This window comes from Colobus angolensis, unplaced genomic scaffold (genome assembly GCF_000951035.1).
Source record: "Colobus angolensis palliatus isolate OR3802 unplaced genomic scaffold, Cang.pa_1.0 Scaffold1, whole genome shotgun sequence".
Lineage (NCBI taxonomy): Eukaryota > Metazoa > Chordata > Mammalia > Primates > Cercopithecidae > Colobus > Colobus angolensis.
The window spans coordinates 4,599,298-4,616,404 of NW_012110918.1; the positions used below are offsets into that span (position 1 = coordinate 4,599,298).

A 17,107-nucleotide genomic window follows, 5' to 3' on the forward strand; every position below is an offset into this window, starting at 1 on the left:
GCAGAAGAATTAGTGTAAGGGATGCTTAGAGTGGGAAGAGGTAACTCAAGGACTCTTATTTGGAGAAAAGAGATATTAAGCCAGATCTTGCCTGGAGTGAGGTAAAGGGAAATGCTTAATTTGCCAGCATCTACTCAAAAACCCAACCTCCCAACCTTGAATCTTCCCTTTGTAGTAATGTATGAGTTCTGCCAAAACTCAGAATTGAGCATGAGAAAACAAAAAACGGAGGTAATGTGATACAGTCATTAAGAATATGGCCCCATGTCATGCTAATGCAGGTTCTGCTAAAGCTAATTTTATCATTTTGGGGTCCAAAATTTATTCAAGTGAAATCTGGCCTGTCTTTATTAAGAATATATAAAGTTACTCATGAAATTATTTGGTTTTTGAAAAGCCACTGTTAATCACATACACTAAAAGGTGCTAAGGTGACAGAGTGGTGAGAAGATCACAATTGACTGATGATAGAAACCTAAAAAATCAGTTTGAAAAAAAGGCTATTCTGTACTTACAAGGCCTAGTACTTACAAGTGCTATCAAGAATACCAAATAGGAAGAATGCAGTACCTTCTCTAAAGAAGCTTACAACATATAAATAATATAAAGAAGTGTATGACAGAAGATGTGAGGGAGAAGGAAGTTGAGTTAACTCAGTTGAGTACTTTGCATCTTGTCAAGTATTCATTCACTCAATGTTTCTGAGCCTTAACTGCAAAGTACGTATTATTACTACTATTACATAAATGAAGTTCCTAAAGATCAAAGAAGTTAATTAAGTTGCCTAAGGCAACTGGTCAAAATAGTGCTTTCAGGGTTCCAGAAAAGAGGATACTCGTTAAGGAGAAAATATTCAGAAAATACTTTCAGAAATGGTTAAGACTTGGACATGGTTAAATGGGTAGAAGAAGAACATATTTGACAGATGTCCTCCCTCAAGCAGAAACAAGACAACTGAACTATGAAACACACTTAGAGAATAGCGAGTATTCAATAGAGGGTATTGATTCTATTAGATTGTAACAAGTAATAATGATAGATTGGTAGATTTGTAACAAGTAGTAATGATAGACTGGTAGATTTGATCAGATTAGGCACTTTGAGTAAAAAAAACAGGGGGATCCATTTATCCATCAGGATGAAGTTATTTGAATCATTTTTTTAAAAAAAATCAACATTGTAGCACAAAATACAGGAAGCCATTCATATCACACCTGTAATTTTGATCCAACGACTACCATTTACAAGTCGTGTGAAATTGGCAGATTATTAAAACTATCTGAAGTGGTATTTTCACTTGCCAAAGGGGAATAACAACAGTATCTTCTTAGAGTTATTTAGAGGATTGAATACAATAATATGAATATTCTATATGTAAATATCTTAGCAAGTACCTAAAACATAGCCAATACTTAAAAAGTAGTAGACATTACTCAATGATAATAATTACTATCAGTAAGAGAAGAAAAACACAAAAGGATGGTGGAAAGAAATGAAGTCAGGGAGAATACAGGGTATTGAAACTGTAAAGATGAACAAAAGTAAACATCTGAAATACGAGAAGAGAAAGCGTCGGAATATCAACAAATTACTCTTAGCAGGCAACATGTTGTGAAAATATTTTTAAAAAAATTTATTTAAACCTAGATTAATCATCCTTGCATGCTCAATGTCTATAATCTCATATATCCTGCGTTCTAGCTAAAAAACAAAGCAATTATGCCTTAGTTCTACCATAGCTCTCTTGAAATGAACTTAGTGGTTATAGGGCCTGCTTTAACCCATTGATGCTGATACCACCTGCCCCCAGCATTTTCAGCATGTGTCAACATGTCTCCAACATTCAGAGCTGTACCTTAAATGGTAGCCTATGCCCCATTTCTTCTTCAGGAACAGAGAAGAGCCTGCACATTTCAGCTTCCCACTGGATATGAACACCTTCCTGTCTATTTAGAAATAATCAAAAGATAAGTTATACAAAGGACTTATTTCTTTACTATTCACAAAATGCAAATCCATTAACGATGTATTGTAGCAGCATGACACACTAAAATAGATACATTCTAATTCTGGCCGTACGTAAACCACTTTTTTTTGGTCATCCAACAGCTCGATTGATAAATTAAGTCAACTTATTCTCTAGCATATTGAGAAAAATTATACATCTAAAGGATCTGTTTCAGTTAAACTGACATCAAGACTGCCTAAAACAAATTATATCTCAGAGAGTGTGATATGTATTTTACAACCAGAGAGCTGCTCTGCAATGGACTCAAAATATTTCCATGGGGCCAAGTACTCTGGGATGCAGACCCACAAATGAGTAAGAGCAAAATTCTCCTGTCTTGGGTCATGGCAGTTCCAGGGAGACACAGCTGTGCAGCATAACTGTTCATATTCCACACTGTCTCTAACTTCTCATGAAGATACATAAGGGAAACAAAATATTACCTGCCAGAATGTCAGCCTCATCTATAAACTGGGTGCTGAAGAGAATTACTCTGTCTGATTTCCCCTCTTTCAGGAGATTCCATATTCGGTGCCTCGAAAGAGGATCCAGTCCAGCAGTTGGTTCATCCAATAGCAAAACCTGGACGGGAGGAAAGTCCTAAAGTAATTCCACCCTTTCAGATAAGATCTTTTTAAAAAGCACTATACTTTAAAAAGTATTTGGGAGAAATTTGTTAGTGCTTAATATTTCATCCTAGACGTTCTCTTATATTTATCATTTGCAAATTGTTTGACCTAATAAAATACTTTTATAGTCTTCAATCTGATTTCACCAGTAATCTTTGTTTGACTTACCTGAGGATCTCCTAAAATGGCAATCCCAAAAGTTAGTTTCCTATTTTGTCCACCACTTAAGTTTTGAGCAAGGATGTCTTGAATATTTTCCATTTCTAAGTCCCGTACAACGCGTTGTACCTAACCAAATAAGGAATATTTAGTCCCAAACCCAGGAAGTTTATTTTAAAAGCACTATCATTTTTCTGTTCTTTACAAAGGGCCTTTTTGCCTAAAATTTAGATGAGGAATTATGTGGAAATAACTTAGCACAACATTTTCTAGGTAAACAATCTCGTTTTCATGGCTGTGTGACCTCTAATATGTTCACATACCTCTTTCTCCACTTCGTGTGGCAAAATTCCTTTTATTTTAGCAAACAGCCTGAGGTTTTCTTTCACGGTGAGAAATCCAAATTGCACATTGGATTGTGGACAAAATCCAGTGAGCTTGCTGATATTTTCTATGTCAGCCATTCCTGAAAGCGTGTGATTATAGACAGTGACTGAACCTGAAAGCAGAAGGCAGAGAATGACCATCAGGAAAATGTGTCATGCTTCACTGAAGATCTTTTAAAATGGAAAATACTGTATGCCAATTTTTAGATTCATTTCAACACTGTTTACTTGTAAGGAATATGCAATGAACTGGTTAAAAATGTAATAATATTCGCAATAACATCTGATCTAGCTGGAATGCTACTTAGTAACCGAATAATCATAAAACTACTTATGACATATTTAAAACATGAACAACATTTTTCTAAATAGGTATAATACAATTCAATAAAATAATAAGAGAAACTTCTAAAAGTTTTCTCTTAAATGCCTGGGTATAATGGGTAATGAAACTATTGAATTAATGAAACCAATTAAATAATTTTTTTTTAGATGGAGTCTCGCTCTGTCGCCAGGCTGGAGTGCAGTGGCGTGATCTTGGCTCACCGCAACCTCCGCCTCCCGGGTTCAAGTGGTTCTCCTGCCTCAGTCTCCCGAGCAGCTGGACTTACAGGCGCCCGCCACCATAGCCTGTTAATTTTTGTATTATTAGTAGAGACGGGGTTTCACCATGTTGGCCAGTATGGTTTCCATCTCTTGACCTAACGATCCACCCGCCTTGGCCTCCCAAAGTGCTGGGATTACAGGCGTGAGCCACCATGCCCGGCCCCAGTTAAATAATTAAATGCATATTCATGTGTTTGCCCGGGTATTTGTCCTTGAATAACTGTCTTCTTACCTGATGTTGGAACTGACAGCCCACTAAGTATGTTTAACAGGGTGGTTTTTCCAGCTCCACTGTGACCAAGGAGGGCAGTGATCTGGCCTTCATATATGTCAAATACCACACCTGGCATGATTAAAAAAAAAAAAATTACACTCAGAGCCTACATATCAACTTTACAGTCTCTGAAACTTTTGTAATTATTTTGCAGCATGAATAGATTGAGCTAGCAATATTCAAAATAAAATTCATCTTAAAATTCTTTTAAAACTGTATTTCATCATTTTATAGTGATAGTATTGTCAATATGTTATTATGCAATTAATTTTTTGATAAAAGTGGTTTTATCAATAAAGACAGGCTAACTAAAATAAAGAGTTTTAGAGCTGGAGAATAAGAGGAGTTGAAAATAAAGAATTTCATAATATTATCATATATCTTTCAAACCCACATGATTTTTAATGATACATCCTACTTTTTAAAATTGTTATATATATATATTTTTTACATTGAAGGAAACATAATGTGTTCAAATAAAGGAGAGACATATGCAGAATATCTGTGCTTAATCCCTACCAAGAAGTTACAACAGTGAGGCAGCCACTAAATCAAGCAGCCCCATTAAATAAAATATTATTTTGTTACCTCTCAAAGCTTCTACTTTCTCATGCTTCCCTGCATATTCTTTTTTAAGATTTTTGATTCTGAAAAAAAAAGAGGGAAATGTTTTCAGAGAATTGTGAAAATGTGCAGAGGATTGATAAGTCAAGTCTCTGAGGCTTAATCAAAGCCTCAAAGAAAATCTGGGATTCTTTTCTTTCAAAGCCTCTAAGAAAATCTGGGGATTCTCTTTGTTCACACAGGCACTGGCAGAAGAACCCAGGGTACCTAATTAGAAGCAGAATCCCTGATCTTTCCAAAATGAACAGGCTAAAATATGGAGGGTACAGCTAGCACATGGAAATATATTGTTAGAAGAATTGTGACAAATGACTGGATATGAAGAAAGCTGAAGATAAAATCAATGGTGAATAGATACTATGGTGGAAAAGAGAAGAGATGAAACACACCATAATAGAAATAGTAGGCTTTGGAATCTAATCATTAAACGATTCACAACTGGTGATGTCCCAGTTGTGCTACACACTAGCTCTGTTATAAATGCTGTTACTCAAGACTCATTGAGTTCAGTTATTCAGCAGTGATAGGGGGATGACATTAATTATCATACAGAGTTGGATTGTAGATAAATAAGATAATGTAAGCAGAACACAAAATACTTGAAACCAGTAAACTTCCAAAGAAGATGAGAGAGGAGGAAAAAGACCAGGAAAAGGATTTAAAACAGAGAAAGATTTTTAAAAGAGGGCATAGAAAAATATTTTATCAGGAAAAATAACTAATGGGTACTAGGCTTAATACCTAGGTGATAAAATAATCTATAGAACAAACCCCCATGACACAACTTTACCTATGTAACGAACCTGCACATGTACTTTTGAACTTAAAATAGAAGTTAAAAAAAAGAAAAAAGATTTTAAGTGAGTTGAAAGATTACTTACTATAAGCCAGATCCAGAGCATTTTGTCTACATTTTTACTTACATTATCACAACAAACCAGCAGGTAGGTTGCTTTCTCCTGCTTGGGCTGCTATAACAAAATACCAAGAATACATATTTATTTCTTATAGTTCTGAAGGATGGGAATTCCAAGATCAAGGTATCAATAGATTTGGCTTCTGATGAGGGCTCTCTTCCTGACTTGCAAACAGCTGCCTTCTTGCTGTGTCATCACATGGCAGAGAGAGGGAAAGAGTGCAAGCTCTTTTGTGCCTCTTCTTATAAATACGCTAATTCCATCAGGAAGGCCCCACCCTCATGATCTCATGTAACCCTAATTACTTCCTAACACTTTATCTTCAAATACCATCATTTCAAGGATTAGGGTTTCAATGTATAAATTTTGAGGGGTATAATTCAATTTATCAAATAGGTACAATCCAGTTAAATATGGAAGTAACTGAAGAGGCTGCGCATTCAGATGCAATGACTTTCAAGTTGAGCACATAGGGATTCAAATACTGTTTCTCTTTAAACTTTGTGGCCTTGGGCAAGTGGCTTGGTTTTGCCTAGCCTCTTTTTCCCTATCTTTTCTTTTTGAGACAATAATAGGTATCAGCTTGCTTTATTCCTTCATTTCATCTAAGCAATAGAAACTATAGATTTTTTCCATACATTTTGATAACATTTAACTTTCATGTTTAGATAGTAGATTATAGATTAGGTAGAATCTACTCTGTGGTTGGTATAATAATACCTGTTAATTGACATTTCACTTTTCTGCCTTCTCTACTGAGAGGCGATTATGAGTCCAACTGGCTCGACCTCTGGGACAGAATGGTGCAGGCTTCAGAACTCTGTACACTGGTCTGTTGGATGTAGCGCCAGCCACAGTAATGATGCAGGACTGGCAGTCTTGAGCAGCTGTGCCACAGATAAAATCTCCTACACTTTCCTAACCATCAGCTATGTGAGACCCTGCTTCCAATCTCCACCCGTTGCTGCGGATAATTTTTCTAGACCAAAAGACTTGTCTTATTACCCTCGATTCACAAATCTTCAATACCCTCCTCCTTGCCCACTGGGTAAATGAAAACCCCTTATTTCATCATTCAAGGCTTTCTATGATCTCTCTGATAGGATCTAATTCTGATATAGGCACTGGAAAGAACATAAAACTTAGAGTTCCAGCTTAGAAAGATACCATGATTCTTGAAAACATTGCTATGTTTACATGCTCATAAGGAATGAGCAAATACTGCTCTTTGTTGTATGTTCATATTGGACCTGTGTTCAGAGACTGTATCATAAATGTTCTGAGTTAAAATATTACTGAAAGAGATATATCAGAAAGATATTCTTGAGGAGTGAGATTAATACAACATTGAATTATGAACGAAATTTGAGCAAAGATCTGGGGTAATATTAGAGATTTCTAGCTGTTTGGAAATCAAAGCAACCAGAATTGAATAAAGCACGTCCATCATCTAAGAGGGAAGATAGCCATGAAACTAACAGTCCTGACTTCTCATGTTTCCTTCTCATCTCTCTGGAGTGTCCTCTTCCCATGCCTGCATCGCTTGCCTTTTTCTCCTCATCTAATTATAAGCCAGGAAGGGAAGATGAGAGGGACAAAGTGAATTAACAAAAAAGGGGGGGTGAGAATAAAAGCAAGGGAGACAATGGCAGTGTTTGTCACAAAGAGAACAACCGAGGGGAGAAAAACACAAAGAGGAGAAATGAGAAAGATAATATGGAAAATGGAAATTCAAAAATTATTTACTTGTGGACGGTTGTTACTATATCATGAAATATTAGTAAATGTAAATGCTGAGAATGTGAGAAAATAGTGTACTATGAACAATGAGTGTAGCCTTTGATGAGTGCAGCAGGCTGGATGTAGGTGGATATAGAGGGCACAGAAGGCAATCTTTGCTCCTAGTGTGCTGCCTGACAGATCCCTGGTCTTGCCTGTTCTCCATTTGTGGCTTCAAGTAATTTAGTGGTTACCTGATGGCTTCTTTCCCACAGAATTCTGGAGACGCTGGTTCAAAAGAGTCATCAGGTGTAGGATCAGAATCTGTTTCATTCTCAAGGACCACATGATTAGCCCTTCCGTGTTGAAACCAAAAACAGGATTTCAGGAAAAACAAGGGAGAACATCGATGTCTATATTCAGCTATGTGAGCAGGAGGCAAATGAATACTGGGTCAGTCATCACTTCAAGGATTCCATCATCATATCCATGCAGCCCTTTTGACATTAAACCTGAACTCACATTATTGTATTAAGGTATTACTGTTTTAATGTGCTTTTGACACACACAGAACAGTGAGGAGAAAATAACGGAGATGGCTAATATGACGTTTTTAACATGAGAAGCATGTAGCATTGTTAACTAACTAAAAAGCTTCTCAAAATGCAGAGAGATGTCTCAGGAGGAATTTAAATCTAATTAGGAACAATTTTTCTATCTAGCTGTACTTATGTGTCCTTTTTATTTTTTATTTTTTAAGATGGAGTCTCGCTCTGTCACCCAGGCTGCAGTCCAGACGCATGATCCTGGCTCACTACAACCTCTGCTTTCCGGGTTCAAGCAATTCTCCTGCTTGTGATTTCCTCCATGTGGATCAGATAAGGTCAATACACCAAGAATAATCATAAATATCATAACACTAATGATACATTCTGAAATTTCTTACTTGGGAGGTTTTAAAATAATCAGCGAGTCATTATTCTGTATCAGTACTCCCAGAAATGTGATGAATAAGCTATTTAGAAGGTCCCTTCCTTCACTTCATTTTCTAATTTCCCTTTCTGCCTCTTCCTTAGCACTTACCTAGTATATATGAGGAATTTACAGACAAACCCCAGAGATGCACAGATAAAGATTTTGTTTCTCTATAGAAAATATTGTACGTAAGGGTGGCATGGTGGCTCACACCTGTAATCCCATCAGTTTGGGAGGCCGAGGCTGGCGGATCACCTGAGGTCAGGAGTTCGAGACAACCTGGTCAACATGGTGAAACCCTATCCCTACTGAAAACACAAAAATTAGCCAGGAATGGTGGTGCATGCCTGTAGTCCCAGCTGCTCAACAGGCTGAGGTATGAGAATCGCTTGAATAGAGAAGGCGGAGGTTGCAGTGAGTTGAGATCATGCCACTGCACCACAGCCTGGGCGACAGAGCAAGGCTCCTTCTCAAAAAAAAAAAAAAGTATCAAAGAAAGGAAAGATTGTATATCGATTATGCAATTATAATATTTTTACTAACAACCTGCTGTTGTCTATCAAATGAGTTAAATAGAAAAAGCACTTAAAGATTTCTAAGATCAAGTATCAAGCACCAGCATTCTTCATCAAGTTCTGATACAAACACTAATAGTATAATTAATTATCCATAATCTCTCGCAAGTGTTTCTTTTCAAAAAGAAACACCCTGGAGTGTTATAGCAGAGCCAAGTCTTAGAAAGTGATTCTATAAACAAACTACAGAATATCATTAGGCTTGTTGTAGAAATTTTGAAAAACTGCTTGCTAATTTTTATTTAGTACAATGTAGAGTTATTTTGAAGACATGCAATTACTGAAATTGTGTTAAGTTATAGCCACATTAGTACTTACTGGGCAAAATTTTGTCAAAATATAATGTCAATGCCAAATACAGAAGGGTGTCAAAAACCAACATGAAAAGAGTAGCTATAATTAGGTATGGATTGTGTGAAGAATCCAAAAGGGCATTAGAATTCACATCATAGTCCAAATGTATAAGCTGAAAAAAAAAGATACAGCGAATTTTAAAAGAATTAATATGGCATTAAGAATTATTATTGTCTTATTTCTGCTACAACTGGGTTTGCAAAGATAAATAAAATTAATCTTGTCTCTACAGAGCTCTGTCTACTATTATAGAAGATAATTTTAATAGCAATGAAGTGATGTCAATTTGGGAAATGAATGGAAGTTAGTACTGAGTACTAAGAAACCCACAGGCAGCCCCAGATACATCTTCTAGGAGGAAGTACAAACTCAGGAAAGGTGATATTTGAGCAGGACCTAATATAGTTTACAGAACTCTCTATGTCAGTACAAGAAGTGTTTTTAAGTTCTTTTTTGTTTGTTCATTTGTTTTTTGAGACAGTCTCACTCTGTTACCCTGTCTGGAGTGCAGTGGTGCTATTTCAGCTCACAGCAGGCTCAACCTCCTGGACCCAAGTGATTCTCCCACATCACCCTCCAGAGTAGCTAGGACTACAGATGCACTCTCACCATGACTGGCTAATTTTTTTTTTTTTTTGTAGAGATGGGGTTTCATCATGTTGCCCACGGTGGTCTCGAACTCCTGCCACAAGTGATCCACCTGTCTTAGCCTCCCAAAGTGCTATGATTTACAGGTGTAAGTCACAGCATCAGTCTTTAAAAATTCTTTTTGATGGATGCACATTTTTCATTGTATGGATGGACCATAATTTATTTAACCAGTAATCTACCAATGGACATTTACATTGTTTTCAATCTTATTACAAACAGTGCTGCAATAGGACTTTATTGAACTTAGAATGAGAAAAAAGGAGGGAATTCTCAACAAGGAAGCCCATTTCAGAGTAAAAACATGAAGTAGTAAAATATTTCAGTAGCTGGGCAGAAGACAGAAGAATAATGTCTTAACTAGACTGCCGTAGGAGACAATGAGTTTATATCTAGCATAACTTTTCATTTAGCATTTTATAGTTATGATATCATAACTAAAAGTAACTTTTCTGAGACAAGGTTCAGTTTCATGTAGAAATTAGCAATTAAAAAATAAAGATGTATTTATTCCAAATTCCTGGTTTTTAAATGCTTTTGATAACATTAAGGGTCATTTTCCTGAGCATTGAATGGGACAAATGTTCTTTGGGATAATCCATTAGAAGTAGAAGCTGAAACACCTCAATAATAAGAGTATGATCCTATATTTAGTGACTTATGGGGAAACTAATTACACTAAGAGAGAAAAATTAAAGTCACTCCTGTCTCATAAATGTTTATTTTTACAAAAGTTATAGAATGGAATGCTTAGAGCATGTTGCGTGAATTATTAAGAGGGAATCTATGTAGAATGGTTTGTAAAAAGTGAAATCGTTACCTTAACTCTTACCTGGGCCATCCCAACAGTGAAGGCAAAGGGGCTAAGAAGACACAAAGTCCATTCCAAAAATGCAGGAAGATGTGTATACAATGCTGTGAATCCCAGGATCCCCCAAAAGACGATAAGGAGAAAAACAACCAAGCCCGTAAGGAAAGGTTTCTTTATCAAGACACTCATCAGGAAAGCTAAAGTTATCTGAGAAAAGAGAAAAACTTCAGCTGGTATATAATTCTGTGAGAACCATTAGTAGCACAAAAAAGGAATTTTATATTATAAAAGTATATTTTATCAGTTTTCCACCCCAGACACTGTCTCATGCAAATACTACAAAGAGAACAAAAGAAGTGAGACCAGAATTAGTGATAAATGATTGGCAGCAGAGAGAGAGAAAGAGAAAAAAAGACTGAGATGAAATTCACCAACTCACCAAAGACAGGCCATAGAGGAGAAAGAGGGTGAAGACCATCACAAAACCAGTCAGGACAACAATTTGTGCAGATTTTACAATAAGAGCCATTAAAGTGGCCATGATAAGGATGAAGCCAGCATACATCAAACCCCAGGAAAGCCTAGCAGAGAAACAAAGCAGTCAGTTAGAATGTTGTTACTTCATCACTTCCTTGAATCATTTATTCAACAAATGATTTGTGAAGCTCACCATTTATCAAGGGTAAAGAAAATGCAATAGCTAACTTATCTCCTACCCTCAAGGTCACATAATATAAGAGAAGGTATGCAATAAACAAGTAGAGAGGCAAAATAGATAGCTAATTGCAAATTAAGTAAAGTTGGGTGATACAACGGATGTCACAGGGAGAGGTTTCCAGAGAGAGCTTTCCTGGGAAGACATCTATGATGATTTCTCAGCTCTGGACAAGTTTTTTCAGTAAAGTTATTGTATAAACAATATGGACAAAAAATGTAAATAGTGAAGCAGGGTTCAGCACTTTTTTCTAAATAGCCACATTGTGAATATTTTCAGCTTTGCAGGCTGTACAGTTTCTGTTGCCATTGTGGCACAAACACAGTCATAAACAATATGTTAGTGATGTATGGCTGTGTTTCAATAAAATGTATTTATGGACAACAAAATTTGAATTTCATGTATATTTTCATATGCCACAAAATATTATTGTTCATTGAATTTTTTCCCAAGCATTTAAAAATGTAAAAGACATCTAGCCAAACTAAGCTTCATAAGTGAAGGAGAAATAAAATCCTTTACAGACAAGCAAATGCTAAGGGATTTTGTCACCACCAGGCATGCCTTACAAGAGCTCCTGAAGGAAGCACTAAATATAGAAAGAAAAAATCAATACCAGCTACTGCAAAAACACGCCAAAATAAAAAGACCAACAATGCTATGAAGAAACTGCATCAACTAATGTGCAAAATAACCAGCTAGCATCATGATGACGGGATCAAATTCACACATAACAATATTAACCTTAAATGTAAATGGGATAAATGCCCCAATTAAAAGACACAGATGCCAGTATCCAATTTGCCAAATTGGGTAAAGAGTCAACACCCATTCATGTGCTGTATTCAAGAGACCCATCTCAGGTGCAAAGATACAAATAGGCTCAAAATAAAGGAATGGAGGATACATACCAAGTAAATGGAAAGAAAAAAAAGAAAAAAGAAAAAAAAAGCAGAGGTTAGAATCCTAGCCTCTGATAAAACAGACTTTAAACGAACAAAGATCAGGAAACACAAAGAAGGTCATTACATAATGGTAAAGGGATCAATGCAACAAGAAGAGATAAGTATCCTAAATATATAGGCACCCAAAATAGGAGCACCCAGATTCATAAAGCAAGTTCTCAGTGACCTACAAAGACACTTAGACTCTGACACAATAATAGTGGGAGACTTTAACACCCCACTGTCAATATTAGACAGATTAATGTGACAGAAAATTAACAAGGATATTCAGGACTTGAACTCAGCTCTGGACCAAGTAGACCTAATAGACATCTATAGAACTCTCCACCCCAAATCAACAGAATATACATTCTTCTCAGCACCACTAGCATTTATTCTAAAATCAACCACATAACTGGAAGTAAAACACTCCTCAGCAAATGCAAAAGAATAGAAATCATAACAAACAGTTTCTCAGACCACAGTGCAATCAAATTAGAACTCAGGATTAAGAAATTCACTCAAAACTGCACAATTACATGGAAACTAAACAACCTGCTCCTGAATGACTACTGGGTAAATGACAAAATTAAGGCAGAAACAAATAAATTTTTGAAATCAATGAGAACAAAGACACAACATACCAGAATCTCTGGGACAGCTAAAGCAGGGTTTAGAGGAAAATTAATAGCACTAAATGCCCACAGGAGAAAGTGGGAAAGATCTAAAATTGACACCCTAACATCACAATTAAAAGAACTGGAGAAGCAAGAGCAAACAAATTCAAAAGCTAGCAGGAGACAAGAAATAACTAAGATCAGAGCAGAACTGAAGGAGATAGAGACATGAAAAAAACCTTCAAAAAAAAAAAAATCAATGAATCCAGGAGCTGGTTTTTTTTAAAAGATTATCAAAATAGACAGACTTCTAGCCAGACTAATAAAGAATAAAAGAGAGAAAAATCAAATAGACACAACAAAAAATGATAAAGGGGATATCACCACTGACCCCACAGAAGTACAAACTACGATCAGAGAATACTATAAACACCTCTATGCAAATAAACTAGAAAATCTAGAAGAAATGGATAAATTCCTGGACACCTACAACCTCCCAATACTAAACAAGGAAGAAGTCGAATCCCTGAATTGACCAATAACAAGTTCTGAAATTGAGGCAGTAATTAATAGCCTACCAACCAAAACAAAGCCCAGGACCAGACAGATTCACAGCTGAATTCTACCAGACGTACAAAGGGGAACTGGTACCATTCATTCTGAAACTATTTCAAACAATAGAAAACGAGGGACTCCTCCCTAACTCATTTTATGAGACCAGTATCATCCTGATACCAAAACCTGGCAGAGACACAATAAAAAAAGAAAATTTCAGGCCAATATCCCTGATGAACATTGATGCAAAAATCCTCAATGAAATACTGGCAAACTGAATCCAGCAGCACATCAAAAAGCTTATCCACCATGATCAACTTGGCTTCATCCCTAGGATGCAAGGATGGTTCAACATACACAAATCAATAAATGTAATCCATCATATAAACAGAACCAGCCACAAAAACCACATGATTATCTCAGAAGGTGGAGAAATTACCTTCAACAAAAGTCAATATCCCTTCATGCTAAAAACACTCAATAAACTAGGTATTTATGCAACATATCTCAAAATAATAAGAGCCATTTATGACAGATCCATAGCCAATATTATACTGAATGGGCAAAAGCTGGAAGCATTCTCTTTGAAAACCAGCACAAGAGAAGGAAGCCCTCTCTCACCACTCCTATTCAGCATAGTATTGGAAGTTCTGGCCAGCACAATTAGGCAAAAAAAAGAAATAAAAGGTATTCAAATAGGAAGAGAGGAAGTCAAATTGTCTCTTTGCAGATGACATGATTTTATATTTAGAAATCCCCATCATCTCAGTCCAAAAACTCCTTAAGTTTGTAAGTAACTTCAGCAAAGTCTCAGGATACAAAATCAATGTGCAAAAATCATAAGCATTCTTATATACCAATAATAGACAGAGAGCCAAATCATTAGTGAACTCCCATTCACAACTGCTACAAGGATAATAAAATACCTAGGAATGCAAGTTACAAGGGACATGAAGGACCTCTTCAAGGAGAAATACAAATAACTGCTCAAGGAAATAAAAGAGGACACAAACAAATGGAAAAACATCCCATGCTCATGGATAGGAAAAAATCAACATTGTGAAAATGGCCATACGGTCCAAAGTAATTTATAGATTCAATGCTATTCCCATCAAGCTACCATTGACTTTCTTCACAGAATTAGAAAAAACTACTTTAAATTTCATAGATCGGACCAAAGTAATTTATAGATTCAATGCTATTCCCATCAAGCTACCATTGACTTTCTTCACAGAATTAGAAAAAACTACTTTAAATTTCATATGAAACCAAACAAGAGTCCACATAGCCAAGACAATCCTAGGCGAAAAGAACAAAGCTGGAGGCATCATGCTACCTGACTTCAAACTATACTACAAGGCCACAGTAACTAAAACAGCATGGTACGGGTACCAAAACAGATACATAGACAAATGGAACAGACAGAGGCCTCAGAAATAACACTGCACATCTACAGCCATCTGATCTTTGACAAACCTGACAAAAACAATAAGTCGGGAAAGAATTCCCTATTTAATAAATGATGTTGGGAAAACTAGCTAGCCATATGCAGAAAACAGAAACTGGACCCCTTCCTTACACCTTATACAAAAATTAACTCAAGATGGATTAAAGACTTAAACATAAGATCTAAAACCTTTAAAACCCTAGAAGAAAGCCTAGACAATACCATTCAGGATATAGCCATAGGCAAAGACTTCATGACTAAAATGCCAAAAGCAATGTCAACAAAAGCCGAAATTGACAAATAGGATCTAATCAAACTAAAGAGCATCTGCACAGCAAAAGAAACTATCATCAGAGTGAACAGGCAACCTATGGAATGAGAGAAAATTTTTGCAATCTATCCATCTGACAAAGGTCTACTATCAGAATCTACAAGGAACTTAAACAAATTTACAAGAAAAAACGAACAACCCATCAAAAAGTGGGCAAAGGATATGAACAGACACTTCTCAAAAGAAGACATTTATGCAGCCAACAAGCATATGAAAAAAGCTCATCATCACTGGTCTTTAGAGAAATACAAATCAAAACCACTATGAGATACCATCTCACACTAGTTACAATGGTGATCATTAAAAAGTCAAGAAACGACAGATGCTAGAGAGGATGTGGAGAAACAGGAATGCTTTTACACTGTTGGTGGGAATGTATGTAAATTAGTTCAGCCATCATGGAAGACAGTGTGGCGATTCCTCAAGGATCTAGAACTAGAAATATCATTTGACCCAGCCATCCCATTACTGGGTATATACCCTAAGGATCATAAATCATTCTACTATGAAGACACATGCACCCGTATGTTTATTGCAGCACTATTCACAATGGCAAAGACTTGGAACCAACCCAAATGCCCATCAATGTTAGACTGGATTTTAAAAATGTGGTACATATTCACCATGGAATATATGCAGCCATGAAAAAGAATTAGTTCACGTCATTTGCAGAGACATGGACGAAGCTGGAAACCATCATTCTCAGCAAACTAACACAGGAACAGAAAACCAAACACCGCATGTTCTCACTCATAAGTGAGAGTTGAACAACGAGAACATATGGGCACAGGGAGGGGAACATCACACACTGGGGCCTGTCGGGGGTAGGGAGCAAGGGGAGGGATAGCATTAGGAGAAATACCTAATGCATGTGGGGCTTAAAACCTAGATGACAGGTTGATGGTTGCAGCAAACCACCATGGAACATGTATACCTATGTAACAAACCTGCACATTCTGCACATGCATCCCAGAACTTAAAGTATAATTTAAAAATGTAAAAGAAATTCATAATTTGCAAATTGTACAAAAACAGCTGATAGATTACCAATCCCCAGTATAGATAATTAGATACAGATACACATTTATACATACCCACAGGACATAGATAGATACAGACATGTAGACGAATATGAAGATATCTTTTCCCTTGCTATCAATGCCAAGTAAACAGGAAGAAAGTTCTTTAAAGGAGAAAGAGAAAAAAGCTTTCTAATCACAGATCTGAGTTAGTTCCAGTTCCTCCTGCTACATTTTAACTATACAATCCTGAGAGGTAGTTATTTAATCTCTTCAAACTTCAGTTTTCTCTGGTGGAAAACAGGAAAAATAAATGAAATTATTTATTTTATGGGTTTAACATGGCAACTGGCTTATAATGTGTCCACAATGAACAGTTGGTTTTATTTGAAGTAGAAAATGCCATCATGTTTTTGGATGACTTATTTTTAATGGCTAATTGTAATAACTCCCTTTGCACAGTACACTTTTATTCATCTGAAATTGTTCATCTATATTCTACAAACTCTCCTTAGTTCCACTTAAATGCTGTACAAGTAAAATGCCTCAGGCTTTTCTTACGAGAGGAAAAAAACTGCCCTGATTTTTAATCCTTTCTCACTGGATTATTATTTTTAAAGTCATCTTGGTTATTTTTCTCTAATTCTTTGTATATCATTTTTTAAAAAACAGGCTGGGTGGCGGCTCATGCCTATAATCCCAGCACTTTAGGAGGCCGAGGCAGGTGGATCACTTGAGGTCAGGAGTTTGAGACCAGCCTGGCCAACATAGTGAAACTCTGTCTCTACTAAAAG

At 36.3% G+C, this 17,107-nt stretch overlaps 1 protein-coding gene across 2 annotated transcripts in view; it reads right to left on the reverse strand.

The window, feature by feature from the left end:
• Positions 1–17,107, reverse strand: part of ABCA9 (ATP-binding cassette, sub-family A (ABC1), member 9) — a 78,849-nt gene that overhangs the window by 41,867 nt on the left and 19,875 nt on the right. For both annotated transcript variants that reach the window (XM_011933359.1, XM_011933433.1), the window contains 10 exons: positions 11,125–11,266; positions 10,707–10,892; positions 9,191–9,338; positions 7,577–7,745; positions 4,651–4,709; positions 4,021–4,131; positions 3,120–3,295; positions 2,806–2,925; positions 2,452–2,590; positions 1,856–1,946 (listed from right to left, as the gene is read on the reverse strand). In XM_011933359.1, the coding sequence (XP_011788749.1) occupies positions 1,856–1,946; positions 2,452–2,590; positions 2,806–2,925; positions 3,120–3,295; positions 4,021–4,131; positions 4,651–4,709; positions 7,577–7,745; positions 9,191–9,338; positions 10,707–10,892; positions 11,125–11,266 (1,341 nt within the window). The remainder of the gene's footprint in view (positions 1–1,855; positions 1,947–2,451; positions 2,591–2,805; positions 2,926–3,119; positions 3,296–4,020; positions 4,132–4,650; positions 4,710–7,576; positions 7,746–9,190; positions 9,339–10,706; positions 10,893–11,124; positions 11,267–17,107) is intronic.